At 41.4% G+C, this 16,358-nt stretch overlaps 1 protein-coding gene across 6 annotated transcripts in view; it reads left to right on the plus strand.

The window, feature by feature from the left end:
- The first annotated feature begins 6,982 nt into the window (after positions 1-6,982).
- Positions 6,983-16,358, plus strand: part of scube3 (signal peptide, CUB domain, EGF-like 3) — a 74,750-nt gene continuing 65,374 nt past the window's right edge. For 2 of the 6 annotated variants that reach the window (XM_051424594.1, XM_051424596.1), the window contains exon 1: positions 6,983-7,548. In XM_051424594.1, the coding sequence (XP_051280554.1) occupies positions 7,449-7,548 (100 nt within the window). In that variant the 5' untranslated portion in view covers positions 6,983-7,448. The remainder of the gene's footprint in view (positions 7,549-16,358) is intronic. The other 4 variants (XM_051424598.1, XM_051424600.1, XM_051424595.1 and 1 more) reach the window with 3 other exon arrangements.

The raw sequence follows: 16,358 nt of genomic DNA on the forward strand, positions 1-16,358 counted from the left end.
TGCACACTTTTTAAGCCTTTTTGTTATTTTGATCACACTGGATTTATTTTCAGCAAGTATTTTAATCCATTATGTTATTTGCATGTCCCATAAACAGAATATTTTCATATGTTTATATATAGATAGATATTTTTCCATATTTTTTCCAAAGGAAGTAAACCTCTGATCAGTATCTGTCATTGGAGATGTTAGAGCCAAGTGAAAGGAAATTTGAATACTGATTTGAATATTTTAGATTAAAGATAAAACACATGCGTATAGTTTGTAATAAAGATGAATGAGACACTATTTATGTACCTTGAAGAAAACCAAAAGGTAGTAGCAGGTAAATTACTATTGGGGTGTTGCATTACTATTAGTTTGGCCTATAGCGAACATCTTTTACTGTAAAGCCAAAAGAAGAGGAAGCAGTTACGTCCAAGCCATCCAGAGGCTGCTCTGTGGCATGTTGGTATGTGAGCTATCTTTCCTTTCCACCTGCTCTGTCTGTTGTCCCGTTGCCAGCGGTACTGACTGACATGGCCTCAATGACAGTTCCTGTCACTTTCACTGTTACCCTCCTAGGCATCATAGATCAGCTCATATAAATAACATACCATAAGCCAATCAGTCTGCATATCATCCCCAATTGCCTGCATTCTCTGTGTGAAGGAGGTACAAAGATGTAAGATTGAATTTGAGATGAAGACTTTACAACTCCTAAAGCCTTATAATAGGTATAATACAACAATATAATTGCAAGTCTTCAAAACAGGTAGAGTAGAAGTGTGCTTGTTCATAGTTCAGTTAATCATTTGGCTGCAGAGGTGTTCAAACTGTGAGGTGCAGCCTGCAGGGGGCGCTGAAGAGTTGAAGCAGAGACACTAAGGTGAGGGGAAAGGGACAGGTGTGTTCACCGGAATTAGTATTCCTCGCGAAGTGGATGTGATACAGTTTATGGAGGCCGTTAACCCTTAGCGCCATGTTGTTGCAAACAAACCGTACTTCTTCTCGGAGTCTTAACTCGGTCAGACCTGAACACACCGACATGATAGATATATTTTGTTTATTTTCTGTGTGACTTATCGCCAATACATGTCCATAAATCCGCGTAGAATTAGAAAACGTGCCATATAAGCCAGAACTTGCCTGTGAATCACTACGTTTTTAAGTTTTATTCAGTAGCAAAGTAATGTAGTGGTAGTTTTATGTACATTTATGGGTACATTTCAAACAGGAACTGTTATTTGCTAATTCGGCGTATTGTTTGTGGTGCCAATTTGCCAAAATATAAACAAATATAGGTTTAATCTACAGCCACAGCCCAAATTATGGGGAATGGAGTTCCAAAACTGATTATCCTCCAAATCCAAAATATTTTTGGGTAACACTCAGTGTCCCATCGACATGGTTCTTAAATCCACTCTCAGTCTCCTCTGTCCCTTCATATACAGATACAGTATTTACCCTGTGTTGGTGGCGGCCCCACAGTATCACCCTTTGAAAACCCCTGTTCTACAGAAACAGCTCGTCCACTAGAGGGCAGTCTAGATTCATGTGTGTGTACCAGTACAACCATTAATGCTGTAACCAGACTTCCCCACTGTGGTTGGGGGGGGCTCATATGTGCACACAGATGCAAGATATTTGTCACATCACAGGCTGATTCTCTTCACACAGAGAAAAGTGATGAACTTAAACACTTCCACTTCTTCATACAACTTGCATGGATCCAAAAATTTTGGAAAGTGGAAACAGAATAGTGGAAAAGTAGATACATCTAGTGTTGTAACTAACAGGTGTCTTTTGTTTGTGTACTTTTTATGTTTTCTTGATTGAAATCTAATCTCTTTAATATGATTCATCATGAAATTGTAATTGAAAATTTCATCACGCTCATTTATATATCATGAGGTCATAACAGCACATCATTTGTGGTTAAAGGACACAATGAGGATTAGATTGCATTTGCTGTTGAGCTGGTAAGTTTTTACATTCAGAAATTCATAATAAACTGTAATATAATAATTGTCATCATCTAATTTATTTTGACCAAAGGGAAATAGGTTTGCATCAGCAAGTTTATTACTGCCAAAAATGCTAAGCAAAAAAAAAAAAACTTGATGACTTTAACTCAATTTCCATTTTATTGCCTCATATTTCCTCTTTTTGAAGTTCGGTCATTCAAAATGTGGTAAGATTTTTGGATTTTGCCTCTGCATTAATTAAATTGGTTCACTTATTAAAATTTGTTTCAGCTGTTGATCCATTAAGTGTCTCATAAAAGTGGCTTTTGTAGGGAAAACAGGACCTGTTGTATTTTATAATTTAAAATTTTCTGTACAGACCTTCCTTTATGCAATAAGTAGTTCTTTTTAACAGATTTCTTCTCTACTGCTTATGAGGTCAAACCAGGCCTGACCCAGCATGACTCTGAGAGCTCAGCTTGGTCCTTAGCTGCAGTTTTTATCTTTCCAAACAAAATCTCTTTGTCTTTTCCCTTCCAGAGGAAATGATTCAGGTCAGAGTATTAGCAAAGAATGTAAGAATTGAATGTGGGGGCGATTTACTGGAAGGTTGTACTCATCAATGTGTCACAATGACCCTTACACATAATCATCATTGAATGGAATCTTAAATGTTGTCTTAGACTAGTTAGAGGAATGAAACAAGGCCAGAAGCTTGAAGGTGAAAGTATTATTTAGTATTTTATGGCACATATACATGAGCTGAACCTCCACAAAGCTCCTTGGAGACACTCCCTGGTGTTAGTAGTTGGAACAGGTAGGCGTAGCTGCTGCGCTATCAGGCTAGACAGTGAGCTCATGGGACTTCCCCACTGTCCTGGTCCTGTTCTGTACTTACCTACTTACATAGTGTCTGTCTGAAAGAGGCCGCCAAAAGCCTCGTCCCTTTCTCCACATATGAGTTGATCATAGAGGATTAGTGGAGACAAAGTGGCAGAGAGCCACTGCTGAGTGTGCTGGGGTTTAAGCATGCCCGGCCCAGTTGTGTGTCATCAAAAGAGTTTACTTAAAATATACGGGTATTATCTTTCTCTCCTCTGTGTGGGTGTGTGTGCGTGTGCACATTCAGATAGGCAGTAAGTACTGTTATACAATTTAGTTGTATGATGATGATTGATACTTTGAATGATACAGGCTCATCAGTAAGGATTAAACTTAGGATCTTAACAGGACGATGTCTCCCTCTCTGTCTCATTTGATCTTGATGAGTCCACTTGATTACAGGTGCTCACACACACTCACACACAGCAGATACAGTACGCGCACAGGCCTGTATCCCCTCCAGCACCCACATGCTCACTCACGCAGCTAACAAGCCTGTCCGTATCTTGTCTACCTCCCGGGTGCATTAAGACTCAAGGTAATATGACTTAGGAAAACAAGCCCCCATAAACCAGAGCTTGAGGGTACTGTGGTGACAGTGCTCATTAGGTAAGGTTTCAACTCATGTCCAGTGGTGTGATGTTACAAATGCAACACGACTTAAATGCCTCTTGTGCCACTGGGGTCGTTTTCATCCATGATGCTGCAAAGGTAGTGTTTGACAGGCAGGAATAAGTCCTTCAGTTAGTTAGTGTCTGTGTGTGACACCTCCGCTTCTTCTGACTTGATAACTGTATTTCTTTTTTCACTCTCCCTCACTTGCTCCCTGTTAGTGCCAGTGACTGAGGCTGTGGTTAGGAAGCATTCCTGGGGCAAGCCCACAGCATTCGTTGGGATGCCTGTAGTGAAGTGTGGAACTCAGCAAGCCACTCTGCTCCCCTGTGGTGCTGGCATGGTGAGTACCAAGAGATCCTGCTGGGCCTGCGGTGGTGTTGGTAACCTCGCATATGAAGCCCCTGTAGAGAGAAAAAAGAAGGGAAGAAAGAGGAAAAACGTATGCGCTCTGAGCCTTGGCATTTTCACACATAAATCTTTCAGACAATTGGGGAGCATAAATGTCGGACTGGAAGAAAGTAAATGAGGAGCTGAGGTGATGTGTCCCTGTGTATGACCATCTGGAAGAGAACATTAGGCTCTCCGCAGGGCTTCTAACTCCTCGATTCATTAGCATGCAGTACATTGGTGACTCTCACAGACGCCTCCCAACATGCATCCATCTTGCGTTTATCTTACAGCAACAGCTGTTGGAGCATGGTTTGACTTCGATATTTTAGAGTCTAAATAAAACGTAGGTTGTAACAACACTGTCTAAAACAATTGGTTGCCAAATAAACTGTTCGCCTTCTGATGGCTGAAAAGTGCAAAATTCTGAGTTTCAAAATAACAAATGGAACCATTGTGGCAATTGTTAAATATGGCACATCTCTGATAATCGTGGATTTTTCATATAGATCCAAATAATGCCAAAACTATAACAAAAATGACAGACTCATTGTGCCTTCAAATCCAGTAAAATCAAAAAAGAAAACAGGTTGCGTCAGTTACTCTGCAGCAAATCTCACAAACAAGTTCCACAAAAACGGTGTCACTCTGTCTGAAAAGGGGTGTAATACTGCTTTGTTTGACTTATCATCTATGAATGATCCTCGCCGCTCTCTCGACACCTTCCACACTTTCCTACTCCTCTTCACCCAGTGTGTAGCTGAAGTCCTTTTCATGACGAGCGTCATAAATTAAACATGGCCTCGGCTTCCCTTGTGTGTCTGTCGGTGTAAAAATAGCTTGGTTTGGTGCACAGTGTGATGCCCTGTGCACAGTCCTCTGTCTTTAATGAAGTGTTGCCATGAAAAGTGTACTGATCCTCCAGTGTGACTTGTACTCAGGCTCTGTGGCAACCGTGTTCTGACTTTCTCAAACTCCCAGAGTGACTCTGAGCTCATTTGGTTATACAAGTGCTCACAATTACCCAGAGATTTGGACACAGGGACATGGGATATTTCCATATCCCTGACGGATGTTATTTTAATTACACTGAACTGCTTGACTTTGTGCTGTGGATTTACATGTTTTTTCTTCTTCTGTGGATGCAAAGAGGGTTTCTTGGAAGGTTATTCTGTTGTACTGAATCTCTTATGTATTGAAGCCCCTAGTCTGTGGCATGGGAAACAGTATTAAATTGCACTGTTTATCAGGTAGCTGCATTTCAACACATAGTCTTTAAGTAAAGATAATGACAAAATTCTGATAAGATACAAGATAATGAAAAATGATCCTCTCTCCTCCCTTTCTGGCATCAGCCACAACTCTATTTTCAGATTGTGTGTGTTTAAAATTCTCTCCGTGGTCTGAAGAAAGTAGAGTTGTTATCTCCAATCAGCCTCATTGTGAGGCCCTAATTATATTTGATTGAGAAAAAAAAAAAATCACACATGGGAGCAAGCGTGTTAATTATAGTGTAGGATCTGCCTGTACGTTGAAATGCAAACACAAATGCATCAACACAGCTGATTAATTTAGGTGACAATGCAGGAGGAGGTAGCAGGTGTGGGGATACAGATGCTTTTCTCTTGCAGGACGCTTCCTGAAAACAAATGCTTAATATGTCATTGCCGGTGAAATGTGGCACAGTCGCTCAGTGGGGCTGTGCTGCTGGTAATGTGAGAGAGGTCTGTTTTGATTCATGTAACTCCTCAAGCCTCATTCCTCTTCGGGTCTTGGGGGTAATGGTGTGCATACTGTGCCTCATGAGCAGTGATTTGCAGGCTGATGGTGGGATTTAAAATGCAAACTGTCTTTAACTCATTCAACTTCAAAATTCTTAATTTATTTTAAGGCAATATAGTCTTTTTACAACATGCTTCACACATACCTGAGTGAATCTCCATATCACAGATGTTTTACACCAGGCAGGGTTTTAGTTATTCAAAGCCAGGAGCAAGAAATCAATGAGCGAAATGTGGCAGTCGAGCCGAATCCCCCGCAGGGAAAAACTCAATACTCAATACTGACGAGCGGATAATGTGGTGTTGGTTATGTGTTGGAACCAGATGACACAAAATAATATAATTTGTCAGGTTTTTTTTTTTTGTTTTTGGTCCCTATACCAGATGATTATTCAAATGCTTTCATCAATGTTCCTGTAAACAATTACTGATTGTTAGTTATCATACTCGAGGAATTGATTTCATCATGAACTGTATTTTGAACAGATGTTGTAGTTTATTCATTCGGCATAACTTAGTATCTCTCAACAGGGTTTTTTATTAAAACAAAAATCATTTCCTTCATGTGCCCATTTCTATACAAGTTACAAGTTCACTTGGATTTCATGCAGGTCCAGCTTCAGCTATAACAGGGATATGAAATTGCTCAGGGCCCCCAATTGACCTTGGAACAAGGATGATATGCAGCTAAATCAGCTGATGATTAAAATAGAAAAACTGTAGTTTTTCATTTTCAAGTTTTGTAATTTAGTACTTAAGTCTGTCAGCTGAACTTTCAACTCCATTCTACATACAGCTTTTGAGGATAGAGATGATTTTAATCTTATTTTGGGCTCTAAATTAAATAATTTTTTTTGAGAAAGAATGGCCTGAAAATGTATTATTTTATATTTTTGTCTCGATTTGACTTTTTCTCACATTTGTTGTTGCCAAACGGGTTTAATAACAACATTAATCTACCATCAGTGAGATAGCAGACATCATCACATCAATGCTGCACCCACGACCCGATGGAAATTGGCGCGTGTTGGTTTGTTAGTCTGTATGAGCTGTAGCACCACACACAGTCTGCAGGGGCTGAGAACAAAATGCAATCTCCTGGCTATTACTTTTCCCATCTGTGTCATTTATAAATCCATCCGCCCTCTTGCCCCCCCTTCCAGCCATTGCTTTTTACCACGTCGCGACGTGACAGGACACTTTTTTTTTTTTTTTTTTTTTTTCCCTCCACATTTTGCGCAGGTGGCACCGGCCAGGTGACCGCACGAGCCACCGTGCACGTGGTAGTCCCGGTCCACCTTCAGCCCAACTAGCACCTGTGTGTGTGTGTGATTTCCTTCAGGACAAAAAAAGGAAACGGTGAGGGGCCAGTGAGAGAAGAGAAGGAGCAGCAGAGGAGTCCGGAGCGCAGCGCGGACGCTTCTTCTTCTCTCCTCCCCCTTCAGACCCCGCCGCTCCACTCCATCTCTCCCTCTCTCTTTTCCCCTCTCTCTCCCGCACTCTCTCTCTCTCTCTCTCTCTCTCTCTCTCTCTCTTTCTCTTTCTCCCCCTTTCTTAAATTGACATTGGTCTGGCTCGAAACATGATAACAGAAAAGCCTTCCTCCGCTCCGCGTTGTCGGGCTGTCCTCAACCCCGATCACTTGAAACTCAAATAAGCAGGCGTAAAGAGGGAAAAAGGATCGCACAGTGTCCTATCAGCGGGTGCTCAGAGGGAATAACAAGAGACCTTTATACCACACACACACACACACGCATACACACACACACCCTCGTATGTGCTCTTGCGCATCGTAGATCTTAGAAAGTGCTAGTGTTCAACTACAGTGAAAGTTAACATGTATATGCACGCTTTGATACGCGCAAGCCTTGGATTTGTAGGTTTCTGCTTGGTCGCCTTTGTCCAACAGTCAGCTTCAGGAAGTAAAACCACTCAAGGTAAGTTTTCACGTCAAAAATAGATTCTTCTTCTTTTTTTTTTTTTTTTTTTTTGCGTTTTACTCCTGATGGCTGAGAATGTGCTGTTTTTTGCCAGACTGCTTGGTGCTTAATGCATAGATTTCTTTTTAAAGATGCTTTTAGAAAGCTGGTAATAGTGACACTTGTCTAAATAAATGGTACTTTAAAAGTATTTTGAAATGTAGAGTGTAAAAGTGGAGTTTTCAGATAGTTTGTTGCATCAGTTACTCCAGCAGGCTCCTTCTGTTGACTCACACATTTTTGCAATCACTTAATTGCTTTTTTGTTATGTCAGTAAGCTCGGTTGCTTTTATTTATACAGACTTGAAGAGAGGGGTAAGAATGAGGCTCGAATTAAGTTTCACTGTGAGTTTTCTGTTGTTAGAAAAAAAACGTGTGTCTTTGATCTTCAAACAGCATCAGCAGTGTGAACAGTTATGTTATATAGCTAATCCTGCAGGTAATTGTAGTGAGACTACCAGGAGGTATTTGTCACAGTCCAGACAAGTATTTGACACCGGCCTGTAACACACACACACACACGCACGGAGGGAGTCTCTTGTGTGTCAGACACTGCAGCTACAGTACCATCCTGCCCAGCTGGCTGCCCTCTTGCTCTCTTGTCTTGTGAGAAATTATTCAGACCAGACAAGGGCAGCCTGAATCAAAAAACTCTGGCACCTTTACAGGAGCGAGAAAGACACGGCGTTATACACTTGATTTCTGATCCACTCAGCCTTCTCCCTCCAGGTTTTCATCACTTAAATTTCCCACAATACAAAGGCCAAGCCAGAGCTGCCAGAAGTATTTGCATGCAAAGACACATCATGGTTTCTGTGTGAGTGTTGATTGTGGTTGGTGATGTTTCGCACACACAAAAAGACATCTCTCGGGCGGTCGACAAGGCAAAAAAGAGAAGGGGGTGGGTGACTATTTTGCATCCTGGGTGGTCTGCCCCCACTTGTGGGAAAACTCAATATTTACATTTTGCAATTAGAACTACTTTTTTCTCACTTTATTTTCCACAACATCGATTACACACTTCCTTGTAGTGTGGAATGCTGCTGTATGGGTGTCGTCTGTAATGGCATGCACCTGTTTGTCGGTCACCAAGTGAAACGCCGTGGACGACCACTTGACTAGCTTCTCCTCCGGTTCCTGTTTGTCAGTGCAAGGCAAGCAGCTCTGCAGTGACATATTATCTGTGTTTGGCTCTGAAGTTATTTGTGAGCATATTTTGTGCCTAACTGAAAATAAATATTGTGTTTGATGTCGGTGGCAACTCCGTGGCACTGGCAAGTCTACATGCTGGGAACAATTTTGAGAACTAGAGAAACAGAGAGATGAACAACAAAAAAAAAAGAAGCACAATTTGTCAGCTCAATATTTATTCAACGCAGATGTTGCCGACAAGAAGTCTTCGTCTTTCATCAGTGTCAGTCTAATCACGGCACTGTGTTTCAGGCATCAGTCATTACTCGGGGAAGAAAAAAGAGCAAAAGAGCAGTGGAATGAGGGAGGGAAGATTTGAGGATGTGGTGGAGAGAATGACAAAGAAGGGAAAAATGAGACCGGGGGAAACAGGAGAGATTAAGGGTGCAGAGACAGACAGTGAGAGAGGAGGTTTCTTAGTGAGCGAGCAGCAACAAGCAAGGAAAAGAGAAGGAAAGGAAAGAGGGGAGCCATACACGTCATGGCAAATCACTTTCCCCTTGCAGAGTCAGGAGCTCTTCGTTAATGCAGCGGCACCAAGGCAACGGTTGGTGTGGGGCTGACATGCTGCTGTGGCTGGCTATGTTGGTGTAACCTCTGCTCCGGGGCCTGGGGGTCTAAAGACGCAGGGCTGCTTGAGCGGGGAGGAAGGCCAGATCCAGGCCCGGGACACACTGTGGGAACCGAACAGCCTTGGCAATATGAGGCCCAAGTGATGGGGAGGCTTACCTAGAGATGCTGCCTGAGTCTCCGCTATGAGCTGAGATGGAAAGGAAGAAGAAATCCCCCCGCGCCACCCCCACCTCACCACCACCACCCGCCCACCCCCCAACACTCACTCACCCCTTTCCTTTTTCTTTTTCACCCAACTCTTGCTTTGTTTGCTTTGTCCTCGCTTCCTTTCCTTTGCACTTAATGAAGTAGCTGTGCTTTTTCTCTGTCAGCCATAAGCAACGACTGCATTACACCCACCGTGTCAGAAAGCCTGCTGTCAGCCCATGTGCTATTTATATTTTTGCAACAAAAAAGATGTGCACAGCTCTCCTCTGTCCCCTTCTCCGCTTCTCTCCAGTCCTGTCCAGCCCACTTTTGTTACTTGATAGACGGCTGGATGTGTTGAATGTCTCTGAAAGCATGCAAGTGTAAGCGTACGTGTGTGCATACATGTAATTTGGACAGTGGGAGAGCGTATGGGATGTGTCTGTGGTAATTCGGACAGTTATTTGAAACTGCATGTGAGGCCACATAAAAGAACTGTTTAAATGGGGCTTTTATTTCTGCCTACCCCTTTGGCCTTGAACTTCTCCGAATGTTTTCTGTTTAGCAGGAAGAAAAAGAAGGAGGGGGGGGAGAAAATAGACAGACAGGCGGACAGAGACTGTGGCACTGTCTTCTATGAGCATGGCCAGTCATCTGGCTTTAACATTTTGACACCACTTTGGCGATCCTCTTTCATCACCTTCGCTCTTGTTTCTCGGGCTGTGTGGTTTCTGCGTTCTGCTCCTGAGTCCCGACAAGCTCGTGCAGTGGTATTTGTTGAGCTGTTACACTTATCCCCTCAGAGACTGGATGTGCCTTAAAACAAGCAGACGAAAAAGTCCCTATTTGTCTGCCAAGGTACGGTAGCACAATTCTTGGCAAAGTAATTTTTAACGCCCGGCGAATGGAAGATGTATTCAGGTCAGCTAGGAAAAAGACTTCTTCTGTCCTCATCGGGATGCTCTGTGACTTTGAGAAGTTTAGGACCTTGCGAATCAGGACATTGCGGTTCACTTATTGACCAAACTGACATGTCGCCCTTAATTTCTCCTATCTGTCCTATCCTTCTCACTATGTTATCTCAATTAAAGTGGATGAGCTCCTAACCTGTAAATGCCTTTTTCCTTAAACAAGAAAATACTCTTTCGTATTTGATAAGCGCTTGTCTCAGTCTGTCTCTTCTGTCTCTGCAGATGGCAGATAGTTGTGTTCTCTTTATGATCAGAGTCTCTGAGGCAGCTTGAGCCTCAGGGTAGCCCTCGGACACTCGCTGATGAGTGGGTGGAGGGGATCAATCCAGCTTCACTTTACCACTCAGCAGACACTCTCAGAAAAGCATCTGCCTGACAAGTGGTGCTCCAATACCACTGTACATGTTGTTACAGAGCAGCCGAGAGAGCAGAGAGATTAGTATCTTGGCATTACTTGAGTGGTGAAAACACTTGATAACAATTCTGTCCAAGAGCAACGCAGTATGAATCATGAAAACGACTTTGATCTGTGGGTGTGTTGTGAGGACAAGTGAATGTGTATGACTGTGATGAGTGATTTCAGACTGGATATTAATGATTGCACTTAGCTGGCAAGAAGTGCTTTCACTTCCCAAAATGAGGCTTCATTATACTGTAGATAGAGAATCCTTTAAAATCCAGGTTCAGGTTTATTGTGCCTATTTTTTTTCTTTCGGTGTGGCCAAACTGCAGCTTAATACAAACATTTTAGTTTAGTTTTAGGGCTGCAGCTCCATTCTGAGTCAGTAACATGTTTACAGGCACACGTAAAGTCGAAGCTGTCTGGCACAAGCTGTGACCCAAGGCGCTTCATTGGGCCTTCGTTCTGGACAGTTGCTCACTTTCATCCTGACCGCTGGAATGTAAAACCAAGACATTTTCCTCTCTGCAACAGAGTGTCAAATATTCTGGCCTCAAGAAACCTGACTTCCCCACTCATAAGTGCCCTTTCCATATTATTACATTAATCAATCTATTTCCCCTGGTACCTTTTTTTTTTTTTTAAGATGAGCTGCATATTTGCTAGAATGTCTTCCTCTGTTAAGAAAATTAGAATTTGGTTATCAGTCCACTCTGTTGCGAGGTACAGGATAAAGTTTTATTGCTCCATTTCTATTTAGGAAATTAAAAATTTATCAGCATCTCATAAAGGGGGTTCCAACATTATTTTAAAGGAATAGTTCAACATTTTAGGAAATACACTAGTTAGATGAGAAGATTGATGCTACTGTCGTGTGTATGTATTATATTTAGCTTAGCTTAGCACAAAGACTGGGAACAGAGGGAAACAGCTAGCCTGGCTCTGTCATATAGGCCTAACTATGAGCATCTCTAAAGCTCACTAATTAACACATTATATCTTGTTTGTTTAATCCATCCGCTTTCACTTTCTGGAGTCTCTGTTGGTTGCCTGGCAACTGCTTAGAGCCAAGAAATAGCCCAAACGAATTTTGCACTTAGCTGTTTGTACGGGTCAAACAAATAACGAGTTAATTAGTGAGCTTTAGAGATGCTGGTAGGTGGATTTTTCTTTTAACCTTTTGGCAGAGCCAGGCTAGCTGTTTCCCCCTGTTTCAGGTCTTGATGCTAAGCTAAGCTAAGCTAACTGGTTGCTGGATGTAGCTTTGTATTTAACGGTCAGATATGAGAGTGCTATTGATCTTCTCATCTAACTCTCTGACAGAAACGGATTAAGCTTATTCCCCAACATGTCAAACGTTTGTTTTCAAAGGAAATGGAAATCAAATTGATCACAATCACAGCTGATCACAAGTTGTTGCTTTTCCTTCACTTTGCATCAAATGGTATGTGTTTAACAGCTGCCTCATCATCTGCATGCAAATACTGGAGTTGAACCATACCTCTGTTTTACACATTTTGTATGCAGTACAAATGTTAGGTCACAGCCAAACAAAACCCTTACCTGTGGACAAATTCCCTGTTGCTCCCCAGGGGACTCCATCAGCTGTTGAGATCCCTCTGCCACGGTACCTTTTCTCTCTTCCTCAAGCAGAAAATCACTTTATCAGCAGCTAGCGAGGCCCTTGTGACCACAATTTGTCACCTAATTTAGAATGGTTGCAGGGCTGACAAAAGCTGTAGATTTTATGTGCAACAGAGGAAGCAAAAAATGTTGTTTAAATCACCCAAACTTTCTAGCACAGCTGCTTTTGTATGCAACACCAGTGTCCATTGGTAGAAAACATTAAAAACCCTCACACTCAGGAGTAAGGAGTGCAGAGCTTGTTTGGAGCTTGTATATTTATCGAGACTTTAATCTGAACAATATGTTCCAAATGAGGCCTGTGATGCTTCTCTCAACTGTGGCATTGTGGTTAAAATTAGAAAACTCTCTCCTGCTCCCATCTCTCTTTCCCTCTCACCCTGTCAGTGGCCTTTGTTCTCTGTGCAGATGCGGCACTGTGCTGACAACATCCCTGTTGGTTTCGGGGGAGGATGGAGTCAGTGTTGATGGCACTCTGACCCCCCAGTCTTAAACTCACCTCTAGAGCCCCCTTTCACAAGTGCTGATGGCTCGCTGAGGAACCTCAGTGCCGTCCCTCGGCCAGCTGCAGTGGCTCTTAGATCATTAATCCTCTAACCCCCCACCACAGAGCCCACATTTGTTTTTCTGTTCCATTACTCACTGATTGGGGATACTGTGACTCAGGAGAAGATATCAGTGGGGCTGTCATCTGAGTCTCTGTACTTTCTTAGGCCCATGGCTGACACTACACCATCCTTCCTCCTCTTTCACCCTCTTCCCTGCTCCCTCCTGTGACCTCTTGGCTGAATAATGGGGCTACGTCTCTCTTTGAGAGTTTGGGGGGGTCAGCGAGGGACGTCATTAGGCTGGTCTGCGGTGGTCAGCGTTGTCAGAGGGGGGTTGGGGGTCAGAGAGAGCCTTGTTTACAGACTGTGTGTGTTTACATTCCTGATGGTGAGCGCCAGCTTTAGAGACTGCTGGAAGTGAAAGGAAATGCTCTTATTCTGCTTAGTAATGGAAAAATCCAACCCAATACATCAAGGAATCCAGATGAAAAAAGCCAAGTTATTTATTTGGTGGGTTATGGCCAATGCATTCTGGGTAGAAAGAGGGATGACTTCACTGATGAATTTGAGACTTCCTCAATGAACAGAGGCATGGGAAAAACCATATGACCCTCTGCAGTATTTAATCACCCCCGGGTAAACTCCATATAGTCTATACTATTTGCAGACTGTAATAGCTTACACCGCTGATTAATGGCAAGTACTGGTTGTGCTCTTTTGTTTTAAATCATTGCACCATCCATCATACAGACATTTAGGGCAGTAATTGAGGTTTATTAGTGTTATCAATTAATATACTGATTATTTTCTCAATTAATATACTGATTATTTTCTCAATTAACTTAACTTGTCCTTAAATGTCTTGTTGTTTGGCAACAATCCAAACCTCCAAGATATACAGTTTACTATCATAGAAGACTAAGAAACTGACATATTCCAATTTGAGTAGCTAGAAAAAGATAATTTTGCAAAAATGTATCAAAATACTTAATTAGTTCATTGCAGCTCTACAGGCATGCAGTCCTTTTAGACAGTGCTTAAAATGGGCCAGTACTTACCAATACTTCTGAGTTTTGTCTGCACCAGTACCCTTACTTTCCAATGGGTATACTATGAAACTAGTGAAGTAATTGCCTAAAAATTACTTTAATGCATTGATGCATGACCTAAAACTGTCCTATCAAGTTCAGTTTTTGGACTTTGGTATTTCTAAAACCCTGTGTACAGCAATGCTGGTGAGGTTAACTTACCTTACGCACCTTACTGCTTAATGCTAAGGAAACCGCTGAAAATGTCCTTACAAAAAAGGATAAGAAGTGGCTAAATAATTAGGGTTAAGGTCATGTTGTGTTTAGGGTTAGGGTCGTGCTGAATTTGGGTACTGGCACATTTGTTTTTCCAATTCAGGCTAGATTTTAGATTTACTGTATGATTGTTTACATTGGTACTTCCATTGGCCAGCTGTCTAAAATATTGCAAGAAATCAAAATGTGTTGCCAAAAAGAACCTATAAAATATAAGAAAAAAATATATAAGAACCTAGAAAACCTATTTATACATATAAAGTAAATTTTTTAGTGCATATCGTTTCATATTGCTTTAAACTGATAAGGATGTGAAGTTGTGAAAATTGAATTTCTAGTTTAATAGGATCCACAAAATTACAAGCACATCCTTAGACTGAACAGAGGGTGACACTCTTTGCATCAACTTGTAGCCGAAGTATGTGGGTGTCTGTCGGTGGAAATGTGAGAGAGGTACATTTGCATGAGCCTTTTTAATTCTTTTCTTTTCTTTTTTTTAATTATACAAAATGTCAACACGGTTATGTTTTTATAATTATATAAGCCTATTTAGAGTTGCCAGACATGACATGGTGCTGCACCAATTAATTACAGGGTACACTTTAAATTAAGACAATAATTCGGCTGATGATACACAACCAAGTTTTTAGGGAAAATATGCAGCCTTACAATTTAATGTGTGAATACGGAAAAAATGATGCTGCCATCTCTGTCATTTACCAACGTTGTAATGTCTGCACATTGTTGTTATTGTAGTTTCCAGTAATAATAATAACAGTTATCATAATAATCATAATGGCATCCAACTAGAGCTGAAATGATGAATCAGAAAATTAATTTGCAACTATGAAGTAGTAAATCTAAAGCATAAACGCCAGACTTACAGCTTTTCAAATATCTTTATTATAATAAACTTATATGTTGTGTTTTCGGACTGTTGCTTGTACAAATGCAAGCCATTAAACTTGGGCTCTGCCAATATATATATATATTAGTTTAGACAAAATGATGAAAATATAGGTAGTCGTAGCCTTACATCCAACAGCAAGATTATAAGTGATTCACTCTTTGTCATTACAACTCACATTATCTGCTAAATGCAGGTCACCTGACCCATTGTCTCATTTCTGGTTCATTATATGTGCTTTCAGTGACAATTATTTCTCAAGAAGATCTGCCATAAAGTTTTGCCCAAATTTGCACTTACATTTGAGCCACCTTATGTGAAGGTAAAACCTTTCAGATTTTAGATTTTCCGCTCTGGTGTCTCCTTTACACAGTTTGATTGATATACCTTAGGAGAAGTGATGGAGAGGCCAATGAAACACTCGATATGTCTGTTTGATGAAGTGATTGTGCTGTCTCGCAGCATTTAAATGAAGCATATATCCAGTCAGTTCCAGCCCACTGAACTTTACATTTCTGAGCTTTGGTAGTTAATGCCTGCTTCACAGCTTACACAGAGAACCATTCACTTTATACCTCAGTATGACAGGAAACAACTAAAAATATCACACTTGTGCTGTAATTGCTACGTTGCTATCTTTATAGTTGGTACTGTATCTGGTTAAAGCAACCACCAATGAATGTAATTGCTGTGTGCAAAGGGGAGAGTGTCATGTCAGTTAGCTCTGGTTGTATAAATATAAGGTATACAGCTGGACTAAGTGCCACCCTTCCCATATATAAAATATCCTCCATGAGGCCAAGAAGTCATTAACAGTGGAGGACACATGCCAAGAAGGGTGAAAAGTCCCTTGAAAGGTACAAATGAATTTCTTGTCACTTCAGCTCCTAATGGGAAACGGTTACAAGTTATGCTCAATTATTCAGTGTGGTATGTATTAGACCTCTGACACTTAGACCGTGTCATGTCAGCCTCTCTCTGCACTCTCGTAGTATTGCTCCATGATTCACTTAATTACTGTAATAAGTGTTTTTCTTCTGGAGG

This window comes from Dicentrarchus labrax, unplaced genomic scaffold (assembly GCF_905237075.1).
Source record: "Dicentrarchus labrax unplaced genomic scaffold, dlabrax2021, whole genome shotgun sequence".
Lineage (NCBI taxonomy): Eukaryota > Metazoa > Chordata > Actinopteri > Moronidae > Dicentrarchus > Dicentrarchus labrax.